General features: G+C 36.2%; 1 protein-coding gene across 4 annotated transcripts in view; it reads left to right on the forward strand.

The window, feature by feature from the left end:
- LOC121321812 (adenosine kinase-like) overlaps window positions 1-17,890 on the forward strand; it is a 125,381-nt gene that overhangs the window by 52,540 nt on the left and 54,951 nt on the right. For all 4 annotated transcript variants that reach the window (XM_041261028.1, XM_041261029.1, XM_041261030.1 and 1 more), the window contains one exon: window positions 9,760-9,868. In XM_041261028.1, coding sequence (XP_041116962.1) covers window positions 9,760-9,868 — 109 coding nt within the window. The remainder of the gene's footprint in view (window positions 1-9,759; window positions 9,869-17,890) is intronic.

Below are 17,890 nucleotides of genomic sequence, written 5' to 3' on the forward strand. Positions count from 1 at the left end.
TGCCACTTTTAATGAAACAGGGCGCAGTTCTGCTGACGCCATGGGTTCAGATTGGGGACCCATAAGGGCCTGCAGTACCCACTTGGGGACCATACTTTTCATGGGAAGACGAAGCCTCCGAGCCCCATTAAGAAATTGCATTGCCAGGAAATGTGCCCCAGGGAACACAGAGTCACTGATATTGCTGCCGGGTATTCCTTCAAAGTGGACACTGATTTTCCTGCGTCAGACAAGTGTTAATATCGTCTCAATCGGGCAAGTCACCGGATCGTGACCTTTGGCAAGGCACCAGTCTCGGAAACCTTTCCATTTATATGAATACTGGGCTCTAGTGCTCGGCGCCCTAGCAGACCGTAGTGTTTCCACTACTGCATCTGGCAAACCTTGTCTGAATAGACGGCTCCGTTCAAGGGCCAGACCCAGAGTTGGAGCTGTAGATGGGCTGTAGACGGCCTCGAAGAGGTTCGCTGGTGCCCGAAACGGTCGGTGCAGAGTGGACCTGTTGCAAGGTCGGTGCCGAGCTGTAGGCGGTGCCAAAGATGTTTACACCGGTGCCGAGTCAATCGCGACCGGGTAGGTGCTGTTTCTTCAACCTCGCGATCGATGTCGGGGTGTGCAGCCAATTCAATCTCCTTGGTCGCCGAGGGCAAGTGGAGCCGCACTAGGAAAGCCAGAGGATTGAAGGGGACACTAGGCACAAGCTGTTTTTTTGGGTTTTTTTTTTGTTGGTCGCTGTGACCGATTTAAATCGGTGTAGAGGACAACACCGCGAGCCCGCAGAGTCTCCTTACAGCACCACAACAGCTCTCTCAAGGTGTATCAACTACACGAAGCCTCGTGTAGTGAGAGAGTAATGACCGCTCGCTAATCCCTGAAGAGGGGTCGAAACCAGCTCGAGCCAGAAAACTGATGTGGGAATTATAACGAGAGCCAATTTACCAACGCTCGAGAGCGTGATTACCGTGGATTTATATTTTAATTTATTTGGAAATAAATAAATCAGCCAAATTCGGAACGTAAACGCAGAAGCCATCTATGACCTGTCTCACAGCAGGGCCCTGATAAGGCAGCTTTTGTATATTTGCTCAGAGATTGCAGGTCACAGAGGCTCCTCCCATTCGGTAATGGTTGTCATTCGAATTGAAAAGGAACAAACTTGTGAAAAAAAATTAGCCTTCTAGCTTTTGTAAAATATCCCCTTTTTTTTGTGAAAAATATTTTCTTCAGTTAACAGCATGGTCGCTATGTTTGGGACGTCACGAATAGAGACTGCATTGGCATGTTCATTTAAAGTGAAACAGCTCAATCCAGAAGCACAAGTTACTGGGCCTTTTTGTTCTGATGCAACAGCTTGCCTTAGGTGCCCCATTTCACTATATTGCAGTTTACTTGAAAATGTATTCTTTTTTTTTTTTTAATTTTTTCTTTAGTTGAGAGTCGAGTGCACGCAACGAGTGTCCTTCTTGAGTGTATGTGAGCATAGTTTTGCATCGAAACCACTATATACCCAATCACACATGCCAATGGTCCCTGTATGGTCGGGACAGACTGATTTCCTAGCAAATGTCCCCGTCCCGATGAATAGGAAGAAAGTCCCGATATTTACCCATAGGAAAAAAAAACATTATTCTGCACAGTATAGTTAGTGAAAACCACATGTTGTGCTCTTCGTGCGGCTGACACATCTGCTGATCGCTAACTTATACAAAGGTAAGAACGCTTCATCATGTCTGTTTTTACTGTCATGCTGGCTGTGTGGTGTTGATTTGAGGGGATAAGTCTTGAACGGTTTCCAAAAGGTGGTAAGTATTCCCTTTTCTTTAAAATATCACTTGTGTAGTGCAAATTTGAGGAACCACTTAGCAACTTGCAAATTGTAGGACATGCAGATAACGAATCAGGAAGCACGTGTGTAGATCTTTTGCTTCCCGTCCAGTAGCACTGAAGTGCAGTATTGCAGTGCACCGTTACGAGCAAGTACAACTTGCTAGGAGTGTGAAAATTGCTACAGAGCACCTGTAGTACATGCAGATAATAAATCCAGAAGAGTGTCTGGCAGTTTTGGTTCCCATGGAGCAGCTTGTCTTAGATGCACGAAAATGCACTCTTGCGCTGTACTTGTAAATACCAGTTTTTTAAAAAATGTTGTTCAGCAACAGATAGGGTTAAGAACTCTCTCTCTCTCTCTCTCTATATATAATATATATATATATATATATATATATAAATATAATATATATAGGTATTGGACCTGTCCAAGTGTTTTGGAATGATTCCTGCAAAGACTGATTTTATAAGAAAAAAAGATTGACAAACAGCATTTTGCTTTATATGCACAAAAGGGCATGTACAACTGGGTGTCGAACAAGTAGTGAATGTTTTACCAAATAGATTATCAAATACTTGTCTTTTTAATTCTGTGCATCCAAATACTTGGAATTGAAAGTTTTAAGAATTAAGCCTACTGTTTATCGTGTCATAAACCAGCAGTTTGTCACCCAAACTGTTGTGACATTAAATTATTTATTAAATAAATGGGGGAGGGAGGGGTGGGGGGTGGTGGTTGTCACATGTCTCCATTTTATTGCAACCAAGGTAAAAAATACATTAAAATACCACATTATATTTTAATTGAAAGTTTGTGGAAAGCAGATATCTCTCTCTCTCTCTCTCTCTCTCTCTCTCTCTCTCTCTCTCTCTCTCTCTCTCTCTCTCTCTCTCTCTCATTGCAATGATAAAAATCCCTGCAAGCTTTTCCACTTGTGTGATGACATATTCATGTGACAGATATGGAACAATCAAATGCGAGACTGTTATGTGGCTCCATCCCAAAAACTGGGCCTGTGTCATACCGCTTTCTCTCCCAGGGAGTGCCTTTTATTATTTCCTCAGGCTATAACCAAGAAGGCTGTGTTGGGCTTTATGTTTATATGCATTCTTTCATCTTAAACAGTTACTTCTTTTTAGAGGTGCAATTGGGACCCTAATTTCGTGTTGGATTATCGTATAGACATTTATCAACGATAATCAATGTTTTACTTTTTCAAAATAAACAAGTTAGTTATTTTTTAACAGAAGATCTAACAACTAAAAATACCGTTGTGCATAATAATAGTTAGACAAAAAGGTACTACTTACATTAAAATTAGAACACTGAACACCGATTATAAAAAAAGAAATACAAAGGACTTGCATTTAACAACTGAAAAGAATAAGCGTCCGCATCAGATTAACATTGTAATAATAATAAATAAAAATACTGTATTTTAACAGAAATCATTTCTGAACAAGTGTTTTTTAGTTAACTGTAACAATAATGAAAATGTCTGCCTGTTAACGAACATAAATCATATCCATTAATAGTAACTATAACTAAAAAATTATGTAAAAAACTAAAACGAAAAGTAACAAAAAAAAACATTTTCTTATAATTAGACTTGCTACTTTTCGATTGTAATCGGTAAAGCTTGTTAAACATCGAATTCCCCCAAAAATATGAGTTCGACAAATACATTTATGTAAGATAAATGTCTGTAAACCACTCGCTATTTTTTCTTACCAAAAATAATCATTTAGAAATCATCTCTAGTTTTGTGTATTTTTTTTTTACTTGCTGTCTCCATTCAGCTCTGAATGGCTGGGAGTCACTGTTAGTCATCTCAGTGGTCCCTTAATAGGATAGTGTAGTTTCACCGTCAGTCATTTCATCCTGTTCTGACAGATCTCCTTGACTGAAGCAGCACTAGAATGCTCTCATTCGTTTGAATGACTGTCAGTAATCAAAACCAAATGTGTGCTTTCAGTTGCCAGCTACAGTGCCTGTTATTCAAAGCGCCAACTTTGAAATTAGTGGGTTAAGGTGTAGGTAAGCTTTTGCTATAGGTATACAATGACAGTTACTAGTTTGATGTTAAAATGGGGCGCAAGAGGAAAACACTTAATGAATATTGATCACAATACCCTGACCGATGGCTGAAGTCTCTGTGTCAGGACGAAGCGGGCCTGTCTGCCTTGCCTTCCGGTCTCTGAGTCCAGCTGTAATTAAGCAAGAGAGGGGTGCAAGTTAGTTATTTAGTTATTTCAATTAGAATGTTGGTAACCTTTTGAATATGATAAAGGGGTTTCACTAAATGAGATGTTTCTCAATGGCATAGAAATTATGTTTTTTTTCAAAGCATAAAGGTCGATTTCAGCCATTCTCTGCTTGAATGGAAAAATAAAGATCGAAAAATAAACTGTAAATTCTTCAAAGTTAATGAAACAAAACTATATTACATGTGTGGAATGAAAATGCATCTTGTGACAAAGCTGTTACCTGAATATGGATTGGTAATGTAGGTCTATAGAAAATGTACAATTTAGTATTAGTTTTTGTTTAAATATTCCTAAAACATTTACAACCAAAATAAAAAAATAAACATCTGAACTGCCTACAGGGACTGTTAAATTAACACAAGAAAGATTTCTGACACAACAACAACTTTGTGGCGTTTTCTAAAAGGAGAAAAAAAAAGTAAAATGCTTATGGCCCTACAGTATGTTTTCTCCAAATCTCTTGGAAAGCTTGCGAGTCAGGGCCATTTTGTATTGTACAGAAAAGGCTTATTTATTTATTTATACCATTGAGTCAGGCAAGTTGCTTGTATATTTGACCCTTCTATATGCCTTGTTTTCATCAGGCATTGAGGTTCTACTTAAACATTTACAACTGCAAATTAAATGGTTTTAATAATTATTTCCTCAAGTTAGTTTTAATGTAAATAAAAAACTAAAGTGTAGCTTTTGTAAATGAAGTCAAAATCAATCTGAAATAAACAGCCTACATTTTAATAGCATACAGCATCTGTTTGACTAATAAAGTGTGTGGAGGGCTGTACAGCAGGACTTGGCTAGTAAACGGTAATCTCTGATCAATACATGTTTGTGGTGGGCTATCCTAAGGATTGTACTATGAAGAGGTGTAGAGCCCGGCATTCCGCAATTTATTTTTACCTCGACAGAAGGTCAGCTGTAATAACTACAATTATATTTAGTTAACTGTAATAATAACTAAAATTAAACTAATATCTATAACTAAAATAAAGAAAATAATAATAATTTAAAAAAAAAAAACATAATTAAAAAACCACTGTTCCGAACTATGATTGTTCAATACTGTTTACATTTTATGTCCAAAAGCGAATCATTTGAGTCAATCTCACAAACCCTGGCTAATGTAACTCGTCCTAAATTCAGCTTCTTTTTATATAATATTGCCATGTAATCCAAACACAACATGCTTTGAAACAAAAGATAATTGGTAGATTTAATAGATTTTTAAAAAGTGTTGCCTTAATTTAAAAAAAAAAAAAAAACGTGAATACTTGGCCTACTTCTGATTTGTCTTATCTAACACGTAATGTAGGCTTGAAGTGTGTATCCTAGCAACGTGCTAATCTACCGTACTAGCGCTAGAATCGGCGCACTCACACTAAAGGTTTTGATGCAAACCGGCAACAGGAGACTTAAAACAGGGTGCTAATTCGATACATCGATTCATCAAAATATAATCAAAGCTCAGTAAAATTTAAGGACAGACGATCAATCGATTAATTGTTGTTCCCCTATTTGATTTTCATTAGTGAAGCAGTACATTGACCGGGGTATTCAAAATGCACTTTATTAACCGGGGAACCCTATGTAATTTTTGTAACAGCTTCTATATAATGTGTGGTCTACAAGTTTTAATAGGAATTCACTTTAATTTTAAGACACACTGTCTTTTCCTAAACTTGGTCTCAAAAAGGGGGGAGCGACTTTTACGCCAGTGCGACCTATAAAACATTTTTTACGGTGACAGACATTTTTTCCATGCATCTCAAAATGCTTAGCTCATTGTAATGAAACTTGGTGTTAACATTATTTAGCTTAAGATGTTGAAAATAGCTGATTCTTGGTATGTAGGAGGGTGTCTGCCTGTCATACATTTGTCTGTGAGTCACACTAACATTTTTGCATCTATCTTTAGAGTCTTTTTACCAGAGTGGTTAAATTCATGTTTTGTGCATGCTGTTGTTTGTGTGTGTGTGTGTATGTATAATTCAGTACCAATGTAACCTATTAGTGATAGTATAACTGGGAAGTTTTATTGATTTACATTTATAGACATGAACTCTTTAAAGCTAGCTTTATCCCTGTATAGTTGTCTCATCTCAACATGGGTTTCCTTTTGAATGAAGCAAGTGTCATCTATTTGAGACATTTTTTGACAGCTGATGAATCAACTTTAATTAAAACTGCTAATAGAACAGCATCCGCTAAACCGCTTCTGATGGCTCATTGATGTTCCCCAGCTGTACACAAATGTTATCTTCAACAGGAACCCTTCTACTGATATATTTTGGAACACTGTGCTATTTGTTTTGAAAAACATAAATATTCCTTTTGAAACCAGCATCATTTATTTATATTTATTTATTTATTTAAGAAAAAAAAATGTGATGAAAGCTACCTTTTTGAAAAATGAGTTTGAACTTCAGCTCCCGGGGCAATGTCTCTAAAAGCATGAATTATGCAGTTATAGAATTCTTTTTAAGTTTTAAGGGTGGATAAAAAAATCAGTGTAGCATATTTGGCAGGTTGACTATTTATACTTTTAACTGCTCATGATCAAATCAAACAGAGACTGCGTCTTGTCTCTTCTAAAGAATGGAGCTAATTGTTAAAAGCTAAAAGCAGATCAAAGTACACCGTGAAGATGGGGTCAGGCTTTGACGGATTGTTTTCGTTTAATTCACATTACATAATTATACAGTAATTTAATTTATCAACTCAAAAATGCAATTGGATGTATTACAAAACTTTAACATGTTAACGGGCTGTAAATAGCTTAACTGAAGCTGTTTGTGATGGTTTATGAAAAAGCATTTTATTTCTATAAATATTATCAGTGTAACAGAGTCAATGGTTATTTGTCTACAGGTTTTGTTTTTGAAAGATAATATTGAAAAAAAATAAATTTTTCCTATAGCATGTCTAACAAGAAGTGTCTATCCAGCATGTGGCCACAACCTTGATAATAACATATTTGGCCAGAGTTTAGATGCTCAGTATGCACCCAGTTATAATCCAAGGCGCAGCAGCAGCAATTCAACTCTCTCTGCAGAGTTCCTGTTTTTAATCTTACTAAAAAACTTCAAGCTAGTAAAAGCAGTGATAAATGCTGGGGTCATAATATATTTTGCAACAGAAAGCTTAAGTTGACAATCCGTGTGTGAAAGGTTGTCTGATGCCTTACTTTGAAATAAAGATTTCATTCATTTACACTGCTGTTTTACTAACTTTAGAAGCCTCTTGAGTACATCTCCAAGGTCAATTACAAACATGTTTCTTATCGTAGTCAGTCAGCATTGAAAATTGTGGTAAAGTAAACCTATGTAGATTCCGAAAACTCACCAAAGGATTCAGACTAACTGTTTTATTATGCAAGTAATGTCATGCACAGAAATCGCACTGCATTGTAAGCCTGGAAAGGGTTCCTCGAAGTTAAAAGCCGTAATCAAAATTTTTGTACAAATGCATGCCTTTTCTCTACATACCCAGCGCATACTGAGGTGTGCGATGTACTGTGAAAACACTTTAGCCAGGGCAAATTAAATTTGTTAAATAGCTCAGGCTAATTCAAAGACTTATGGTTAACTTTTTATGTTCATAGAATTTTAAAATCTAGTTACAAGTGTTGGCATACACCAGTAGTGTAGGCCAGTGGTTGCCAACCTGGGCTTTGGGAGGTTGAATAGAGGTCTGCACACCCAAACAGGCTGGAAACCCCGGTGTAGGCAGTGCATAATTTATAAAGAAAGAGGTGCCGGGGAGCAATGACAATAACACTGTCCTTAAGAACCACACATTTAAAATCATAACACGTTTATTTGAAAGAGTATTAGTACGTACTAGTATTAGATGTTTATATTCCCATATTCTACATCATAAACAAAGTAGTAGTATGTGCAAAAAAGTTAATCAAAGGCAACTGCAGGACAAATAATAAATAAAAAGAGCCTGTATACATGTTTTGCATTTAAATGGTTTAAAAAACAAACAAATTTAAAAGGCATTCAGAGGACTCCGGAAGGACGACATTAATTTAAAAAGAATAAAAACATAAGCAGCTGGTAGATTACAAAAACGATTAATTAAACTTAGGCTAGGACATTGTTATTTTAATATATTTCTATTCTCTATTATTTAAGTTATGTTCATTGAAAATGGCAAGAGAGAACCAAATCGTTGTTGTTTTATATTGTTTTGGTTTAATGTAATGTAGTAGGCTAATGTTCCTATTGAAGTAGGCTACAGTTTTTTTTTTAAATGTTTTCATTAAAGTTGTCATTGTTCTTTGTTAAAATTAATGTTCAGCTTTCATATTTTGCTGTGTACTACTCATTTAATCAATAGTGTAAAAAGTTGCTTGTATCGTTCATGGCGTTTTTCAAATCAAGTAAGTTTGTTTGTGTATAAAAACGACAATAGAGTTGCAGCCAGTGTCATCTTACTTAAAAAGGCACTCAAGCTGAAATAGTAAAGTATGGTGCAAACGGAGCGGCAGACTGTCTGTCTTTAGCATGCATGCAAGAACTTGCAGACTTGATGTGACTGTTGAGAATTTAAAAAGAAAGCATTTTATGATAATTTTAACTAAAGGTACCCGGAATATGACTGCATGCCCAGAGGTTCTGGGGCTCATACTACAGTAAAATATGGTGATCTATGAGGCAAACTTTCATGAGTTGAGATTTACTTGACTTATTGTTCCTGTTCTTTTAGCATCTGGTAGCTCTTGGCTGAATTCCTGTATGGGTATGATATATTTTTTAGTAATTTTAATTTTAGTTTTTTCTTTGTCAGGATTTGTTTGTCTGTTGAATTTCTGTTACATTTTACTGCTGGCAGAATAATTCAATTTGCATAACAGCTGGTTGTACAGTAAGCAATGCATGTATGCCATAGGGTGTTGACAGATCTATACATTTTAGTAATTCAAGTCTGGCCAGTACAGTAGTTCCAAAGTGTCAGATAATATAGAAACACATACTCCTTCTAATCTAGTTCATAGTGACCTACATATGAATTAATTCTTCCATATGATTAGATTAGTTATAGAAATACCGGAGACTTGGGGAACCATTCGGAATATGTTGTACTGGATTGCATTAGGCTGCTTGATATTTTAAATTAGTTTTAGGATTCTCAGAAAAGGAAAAGCATCATAGCAAAGTAGAAGATGGTTGATAGACAACTTCTAGTTGATAGTGCGTTGATTGATTAGGAAGGAAGGTTGAAGTCCTCTTGCGTGATGGTTACACCTTTCAAACCGGCAAAGACGGTTATCCCAACATAAGAAGTTTCCACATGTACTGGGCTAGTTGTCTCAAGTTAAATGCTATAATTAATAACACATTATTTAAAATAAATAATTCTGGTGGCCATCATAATGATTTCCCATTTGACAGTTTGTTTTGAGTGATTTTTATATGTATTCTTTTTTGGGGGGGGGGGGGGGGGGGGGGGGGGGGGGGGGGGGGGGGGGGGGGCAAGTTTCAAATTTTTGTTTACGCTGGAGTTTATAAAACAAGAAGCACCAGTAAGATCTCTGTGTGTTTTAAGACTTGAGGGGAACCTTTTATAATGTTTTCTTATGCATAGTATATGTTTTTTTAACAAGATCTTGATAAGTAGTTATTTGCACTTGATTTTAAAGAAAGACTCATCTAATTCCAGGTCCCTTGTTGCAAACCTTGCTGCTGCCAATTGCTATAAAAAGGAGAAGCATCTGGACTTGGAAGAGAACTGGAAGTTGGTGGAAAAGGCCAAAGTCTTTTACATTGCAGTAAGTAAACCGCTCAAATTGTGCAATGGGATGGGTGCTTGGTTTTGGTATTTTCTCATTTTGTCTGCATATCATTGTGCATCCCCTAAGAGGAGCTTATGAGTTTTGTCAACCTGCCACTGCCACCAACACACCCTGAGGTCATATGACTTACAGCTACATAGAATGAGTTCTTGTCTCACTGTTTGGTACACAGTTGTGTTCTTTCTTTTTCGTTCTTAAGTTCCACTGCTATATTTCTTTTGAAGTCTGACCATATCAGTCATACAGAACACATACTGTTACATATGGTCTTTTATTGTTGGTACACAGTTGTATTCTATGAATTTGTCAGTATAAAGTTCCAGTGGTTAAACTCCAGGGTTTGTAACCAGAAGGTCTTTTTAGAGAGGATGTCCAACAGGTATTAAATGTTTCAATGCTATTTAAACCTCTTTTGACCATATTAATGATTCAGACAGTGTCGTTACAAGCTGTACTGCATGATTATCTCAAACAAATTCCATTACAAGTCGTATGCAGCAGACATTAACCTTGTTACTGCCAAATTGCTTTTTAGTCTCTGGATAGATGAATGATATAATATTTTTCACATTTCCATTTTACTTTGTGTTTATGTTATATGACATGACCCTTAGATTGTGCTACTGGGGATAGCAAACATTTCTATTTATCATTTGTATTGTTTTAATTAATACTTAAGGAGTCGGGGTATACAGGGGAGCGATCTCCTTAGCAATCACTACCCCCTAGAAGAAATCCACTTATTCTGGTCATTAGCCACATCGGTGATGATGGGTGTGTGTGTGTGTGTTTTTTTTTTTTTTTGTTCTACCCAGTAAATTATGCATTTACATTCATCAGTAGTCCACTGATTTTGCCAGCCAGCAAAGCCCCAGAACCGCTGTATTTTTTCACATGTAAGTGAGTGAGACAGCATGAATACGCATTAGTAAAACTTGTGGCACTATGGGCAATTTGTGACTGATTTTTCTGGATGATGAAATTTGTAGTTCACTCCTAGTCACATTATTCCTGTGAGCAATAGCAACAGACCCAACAGCTTTTAACTGCGAAAATAAATAAATAAATAAATAAGTAAAACAAGATTTCCCAAATATTCCAAAAGTTTTTTTTTTAATGTGTGCTTTAGGCAGTATGTCTTGTTCTAGAATTACTAGTAATAATTTTGTTTATAAAGGTGTACAATTATGTTGCTGTTTTCAGAGATGATGGACTTTTTATTTATGTAAAATCCTCAGAGAAATGGAAATGCAGTGCTTTTTATCCACATGTAGGTTTAAATTCAAACAGTGCCACACATACAACACTTAAATATGTTTAGTACAGTAAGTGCCGTTTGAGATCCAGAGAAATGCAGTACAGGTGCACTGTTTTATTGAAGTCTTGCCATCGTTTAGCTACAGTATGAAACAAAAAAATCTTGCTTTGGGATGTAATTTATAAGTATGATTTAACATTGAACACACACAGATGTGAAAGGGGAAAAAAAGAAGTTTGTACAATTCAACCCCAGTTCTTTCTAGAGTATAGAAGTTGCTAAGATCTCTGGTAACACTGCCTCCAGATAATCTGTAAAGCATTTTAAACTGTATATGTTCATGGCTTTTCCAGTGGTAGTTTCCACTGGAAAAAGTCACCAGTGGGGAAATTGAAAATCTAGTTACTCCTTTCAGCTAAAGGACCACAGTGTTAATGTTTCCAGCAGACTGTTAGTGCACACTGCTGTAGGCTTCAACATGGCTCTTATTGATTCCTCTGCCAGGTAAGAGACTGGAACTTTATAACTGTCAAATGAATGCTTAAACATAGAATAAGGGTCTATAAAGAGGCATTTTGGGACCACTACTTATGGTATAGTTGTTTATTTATTTATTTTATAATGTTGCTTTTCAGTTTTTAGGGTTTTGTTGTTGTTGGTTGTTATTCTGTTGTTACTCTTTTTTCAATTGTCTGAATTACACCTGGACAGAAGATTATATTTTGCCATTTGAAGACAGGGTTATACCTCTGTAATGCCAGCATTGTTTTGGTAGAACCAGCATCTTGTTCCAAGGCAAGGCAGTTGCATTGTATAGAGTTTATTTAGTGTTCTTGGAGTTTGGGTGGTCTCAGTGCAGGCTTTGTTTACAATAAGTACACATAACAGATTTGCTATAAATTGGCAACAGTTTGGCCGCATCTGATCATAAAGCCTCCAGTATAAGTGTGGAGAAGTGCTTCAGCGGTGTTGACAGGGTTACAAAAGAATTGCATGCCCAGCGGCAGTCACTGCTCTGGATTAAAAAACAAGTATCTTATTTCATCTACCCTTTTAGAAGTCAAGGATACTGCAATAATTTAGGCAGCTCTTAATTTCAGATTTCTCTGCTTGCTGATGTTTAATGCCACAGGTCATTTGCATTTCATATGCACTATGGCATAGCTAGAACTATGATTATAGACCCCTTATGAAGCAGTCTCCTTTTTAACCTTGAAAAACACTTTAAAACATCTGAAATTAGACATGTCATGATTTGTCGACTAGTTGTAGTAATGGTTTAATTTCCTTCTGTTGGTTTTCCTAAACAAGTGATTTGCGGTATGCACGTACTGTACTTGTTTTGCTTTAGATCAGATTACAAACAAAATGCCATAAAGCAATGATTAATGGCGCTTGGCACAGGCTTTCAAGGTGCCTGCTGCTATATCATGTGATTGGATGAAAACAGAATTATTAGAGCACTTGCACAGCCAATCGAGCAGAAGCAGCAGTAGCACAGAGAAGCAGAAGTGCCATCTTTCACAAAGGAAATGTTGAACCTCTGCCAAATCTTGTGTCAGACTGTTGCTAGGAAATCAGGATCCTGAGGCAGTTCATGACAAAGTGTGTGATAACAAGAATATTCCAGATTTGTTTATTTAGTTATTTATGTATATTTGCTATAAATAGGTAACAGATAATGAAGAAAACTCATTATTTTAATAATTGGCTACCATATAATATTAAGTTACTGAAATACGTATTTTAGTATTTTATAAGTAACAACAAAAACACACACTTAAATAGCTTCTTTAATAAATGAGTATGGGTAAGATTAGGATCGGTACTGAATATTGGCACTGTCCCTTCCCATCCCCCTTAGACACACACACATGCAAGTAATCCGCAGTGTACTGCAGGCTTGTATTTCTAACCATTGGGCAGTTTGCCCTGTAATTTGATCTCCACTGACAGATGCGTTTTCTGTGATGCCACTTTGAATTAACCTATTGTGCCACAATCTTCCTTGGCCATAGTGAATTAAATTAATCTGATTTTAACCCAGACAGATTTGATAGAGTAAAAGAATTCTCTTCAAAGCTGCAACATACCCGTTTGGAACAAAATCAGTGGGAGCTTAGTGCCTTCATGCAGATGGTATTAAATGACCTGAAGGTCCCAGGATTCAAAGAAGGGCTGTCGAGTTAGCAGTAAATAGATGTGTGATCTGTGAAATCTGTTTTTCTTTGCCCTTCTCTGCACACTGATACAGTGCACCACCCCCAGCCAGGAAAGAGTGTGATCTTGATACTATTTCTGATCCATTCTGCATTCCTGCTCCATTGAATACTGAGGATAGCAGATATTTCTAATATTAATCTACGCCTTTTTTCTTTTTTCTTTTTATTTTTAATTTTTTTTTTTTTTTTAATAACATTTCATTGACTACCTGGCTAGATGGCTCTCTAACTCAGTCCATTTCGACCATAAGGGGCTATGGTCAGTGTGCAAAGCAAGGGTATGGATGGAATGAGTGATTTTGGCACAATAGTAGATGGGCATCAAAAACAGAACACTGGCTCAGGGCAACATTCCAAACTGTGAACTGGTATCTAAACAGGGCAACCCACACCAAAAAGGGACACCTGATTAGCAAGTGAAATGTGAATTAATCCAAACATTGCTGCTGCCCGCCCCTTACCTGACCTTGAGAGAGATCTGTTGTCAGCCAGCCGCTCACTGCTGCTGTCCTGCTCCAGAAAGATCATGCAATACAAATGCGGTTTGGGAGAAGGGAAAAAGAAAAAGAAAAGAAACTGGTAAACTCAGCGTATTTGGTTGCAGTATTGGTTATAGTTAGAATTTTAACCATCTATATTTAGGTGCTGTTTTTCATATGGTCAAGGTGATGAAACTTTGCATAATGTCGTGATGACTTTTTTTTTTTTTTTAATCGAGCAACTAAACAAATAATAATTATACCCGCATGTATACTACTATATATCTTCCTATGTCTAGTTTACCCACTGGATTTCTTTTTACTTTAAGAAAACAATTTAAATCAAACAGGCAGCTAGTTGTTATTTGGTACCTTCCTTCCTCTCTATAATTCAACAAATCTCTAGTTCCCATTCCAGGATAGGTGGTAGATTTATCTTGCTGAGGACCTGTAGGTATTTATCTGCCTAATTGAATCATCATTGGTTGACATGAGCAGAGTCATGTGACATGCCTTAATGTGGCTTTCAGTAACAGCAGGAGGCTTCATTTCGGTTCATCTAGTAAATGGGCCCTGCCTGAGAAAAACTGTATAGAATTTCAAAACATTGCAGGTTACAGCACAGTAGGGGATTGAGAACATAGAAAACACAGTCTGTTAACAAACAGAAGTATTTTCATTTGAAGGGCTAAATAGATACTAATCTGGATTTCTGCCTTCAGGTTTTTATGTTAATATTATTTATAGGTATACATCTCTTGACTACCTGAATAACAAACTGTATGTTCTGCTTATTATTAAGTAGCGATGTTTTCTTTTGACTGTGTTTGGTGGTATGTTAAATTTACCAAAGAATGAACAGTGCATTCTACTGGCTTTGATCTGGTGCAGTATCTGAATGCACTGTAGGTAGAAGCACCCCAGCAAAGGCTTTATGATACAGTACACCCTGGCTTTAATAGCCTTTATTATAACGAACCTTTGGCTATAACGAACCTGGACCTTGGACCCCAAATAAAAAACATATTAAAAAGTTAATTTAAACACACACTGTCAACATCCCGGTCTGCATGAAAGTGATGCACGCAGTGAAGTCAATTCTTTTGTCTTAATAAATACGGGCTATGTAACTACGCCTCTGAAAAGAAAATCATTTTATATTGCAACAAAGCTGGAAATAATATTGATGGCAAAAAAGTAGTAATGCAGGCATGTGTTGTAAGAGATGAGATCTTTGTTTGGAGGACAATTTCAGGTGGTAAAGGACAATTTGGTTGTTCTTTGCCCTTTTTAACAGTTTCAATGCTTGGTCATTAACACTGTCATTGCAGTTTATGTTGACCCTGTTTACGGAGGGGTTGAGACCAGCACAGGGGCTAACTTAACAAAGCAAGAAATTGACTACGCTTGACCAGCCCAATTACGCACTAAACCATAGAATTCTCTGTTTCAATTTTCAAGGCACACTGTTTTTAAGTTGATTTACCATTTCTTTATGTTCATCAAATCAATGAAAACACCAGCTGTCCAAGCATTTGTTTTCTTTGATTTCATTAAGTTGCTTTTATCTTTTCTTTATTCAACTGAGGTTTTGCTGCTTGCAATTCTAGCCACTTGTCTACTGTCATGCCTCCAAAAAAATCTAATCTGACGAAAGGAATGTCCCTCATTTTTAAAACTTTAAAAGCCCCCTCAATACAGTGTGTATTTTTATTGTGAGTTTAATATGTTGTGCTTTGATCATTTATTAATCAAACTGCTTTGCCAAAATAAGTTCTGCCATGCATTGTACTATTAAAAATCCTCAACAGCCAATCAGCCTGTAGTATCCAAACATTCAGTTTTATAAGTAAAGACTATAGCTGGAGATTCGTAGCTCTGACTGTGCTGGTACCTCATGGATGTAATTTCACAGCTTATTAATTCACATAAATCAATTTCTGCAGTGCTTATCAATTAAAAAATGTAACAATCTGTTTAGTTTTTTTGTTTTTGTTTTCATCTCAGTAAATTTGTATTTAATGAAAGTAAACTAGAACTGTTCTTTAAAACCAATCTTAACATCACTTTGCTCACAGAGACAGGCCCACTCATCACATTAAAACAAAGAAAGGTAAGAGTATGGTTAGTCTAATGTTGTAGTGATTTTTTTTTTTTAATGTGCTTATTTTTCTGTAAGCTATACTGTGTATTTTATGGTTCACTGAGATAAAAATAAATAAATAAATGGTCCGTGAACAAAAAAAAGTTTGAGAACCACTGGACTATCTTAACTTTGTATGGGGATAAAGAAAAAAGTAAACTTGTTACATGAAGCTTCGGTAAGTGGAATCTGTAGATTTTTTTGATATTGAGGTGCTGTGACCTTTTGAAGATACAGCTGCATATAGACTGAGCAGTTTTTTACCTACTGGACTAATGTTTGGTACACAGCTGTATTGTTTGGTTTACTTACTTGAAGTTGACACTATAATACTAATACTAGTCTGTTTAAAAAAAAAAAAAAGTGTCCTGTCACTGCTGCATTGCTTTAACCTCTATTAATTATAAAGACCTTATGCTTCGACACAGAGTCTTTACAGTTGGTACATAGTATTGATTTTCTCAATACAGTTATTTTACAGGTGCTATGGAATGAACATTTACCATTTCACATTTGTTTAACCCCCTGATCATATTATTGATACAGACCACTCTTTACAAGCTGTATTCTATCGTTTTTTAAATAGTTCCATTACAGGCGGCGTCCAGTAGAAATGAACCTTTTCACTGCCATATTGCTTTTGACAGATTTTATCACATTTCCAAGCCACATGTTTACAAACCATTCAATATGATGTGACATACCCCTTACATATGCTTCTGCTTTGTTTTTTTGTTCACAAAAATTCTCATTTCATTTATTATTATTATTATTTTTTTTAATAGTGGCTTAAATTCTAGGTTTTTAAAACTAAAGCCAATCACTAATCTGTACTTTACAATTTTACAGACTTTAATTTCAAACATTCTTTCATTCATTTCTTTCTCATTTAAAAGCAGATTTCTCGCCATATTATAAATAAGACGTCACACGCTTTGCGAATAGGCACCTGTTACTTCAGTGGTAATTCTTGGGAGTGAACGAAAGAAAACCTTGAAGCATGGTAGCTTGGATTAAAATTTATTTAGACAGGTTTTCCTTATTAAGTGGAAGTGATTTAGAAAATAAAAACCTGTTATTTTTCTGTGCACTGTCAAATAACAAGGTGATTTCATACTGTAGAAGTATGTTCTTTTTACAGTGCTTCCTTTGCTTTCGTTTGCTTTCCTTAAAAGTGCATGCTGCAGTTTTAATATGGTGCAGGCCAAAAAGGGTGCTGTGATTCCAGCTATGTACTGCAGAATAGTGCCAAACTCTGAAGTGCCAAGTGTGTGTTGTCTGTAAAATGAATGTAGAATTTTGATTTCATATGTGCGTGCTTTCACTTAACCACTGCTTTAAAGCGTTTTATGGTTTAGCATGACAAAGAAAGCCAATCAAAATAATTTACTGTGGTTTATTTTGCCATAGCCCTCGGCTGAAGGTTGTCAAAATATGTAAGCTGACTGATCCATACAAGAAGAGCAACCATTGCCAACAGCAAAATAGTAAATAATATAAAACCAGCTATTTTCCATTGTTTTTCTCCTGATATGAGCTTTAATATGAAAATACATTTTAACAGTCATACATTGTCATTAAAGCTCTACTAAGGAACCTATCTAAATTGAATTCAGAGGTCATATCTTTCTAGAGATCTAGATATTATGGTTGGTCGAATCAACCCCCCTCCCCCCAAGAAAAAAAAAAAAAGATGTTAATAATCATCTGTATCTTTTTGACCAGAATGATATTTGCAGGCTTGCAGTGGCTGGCATCCATGATGCCGTAGATCTATGAATATTCAAATCAGAGTTTTTGATTGAGGATTATGGTGGATCAAGGTTGCAGGCATAATTGTAAGCTGAATGCTTATATAAATTTAATAGACACAGCTGTTGGATGAAAAGCCTCAGT

This window comes from Polyodon spathula, chromosome 10, assembly GCF_017654505.1.
Source record: "Polyodon spathula isolate WHYD16114869_AA chromosome 10, ASM1765450v1, whole genome shotgun sequence".
Lineage (NCBI taxonomy): Eukaryota > Metazoa > Chordata > Actinopteri > Acipenseriformes > Polyodontidae > Polyodon > Polyodon spathula.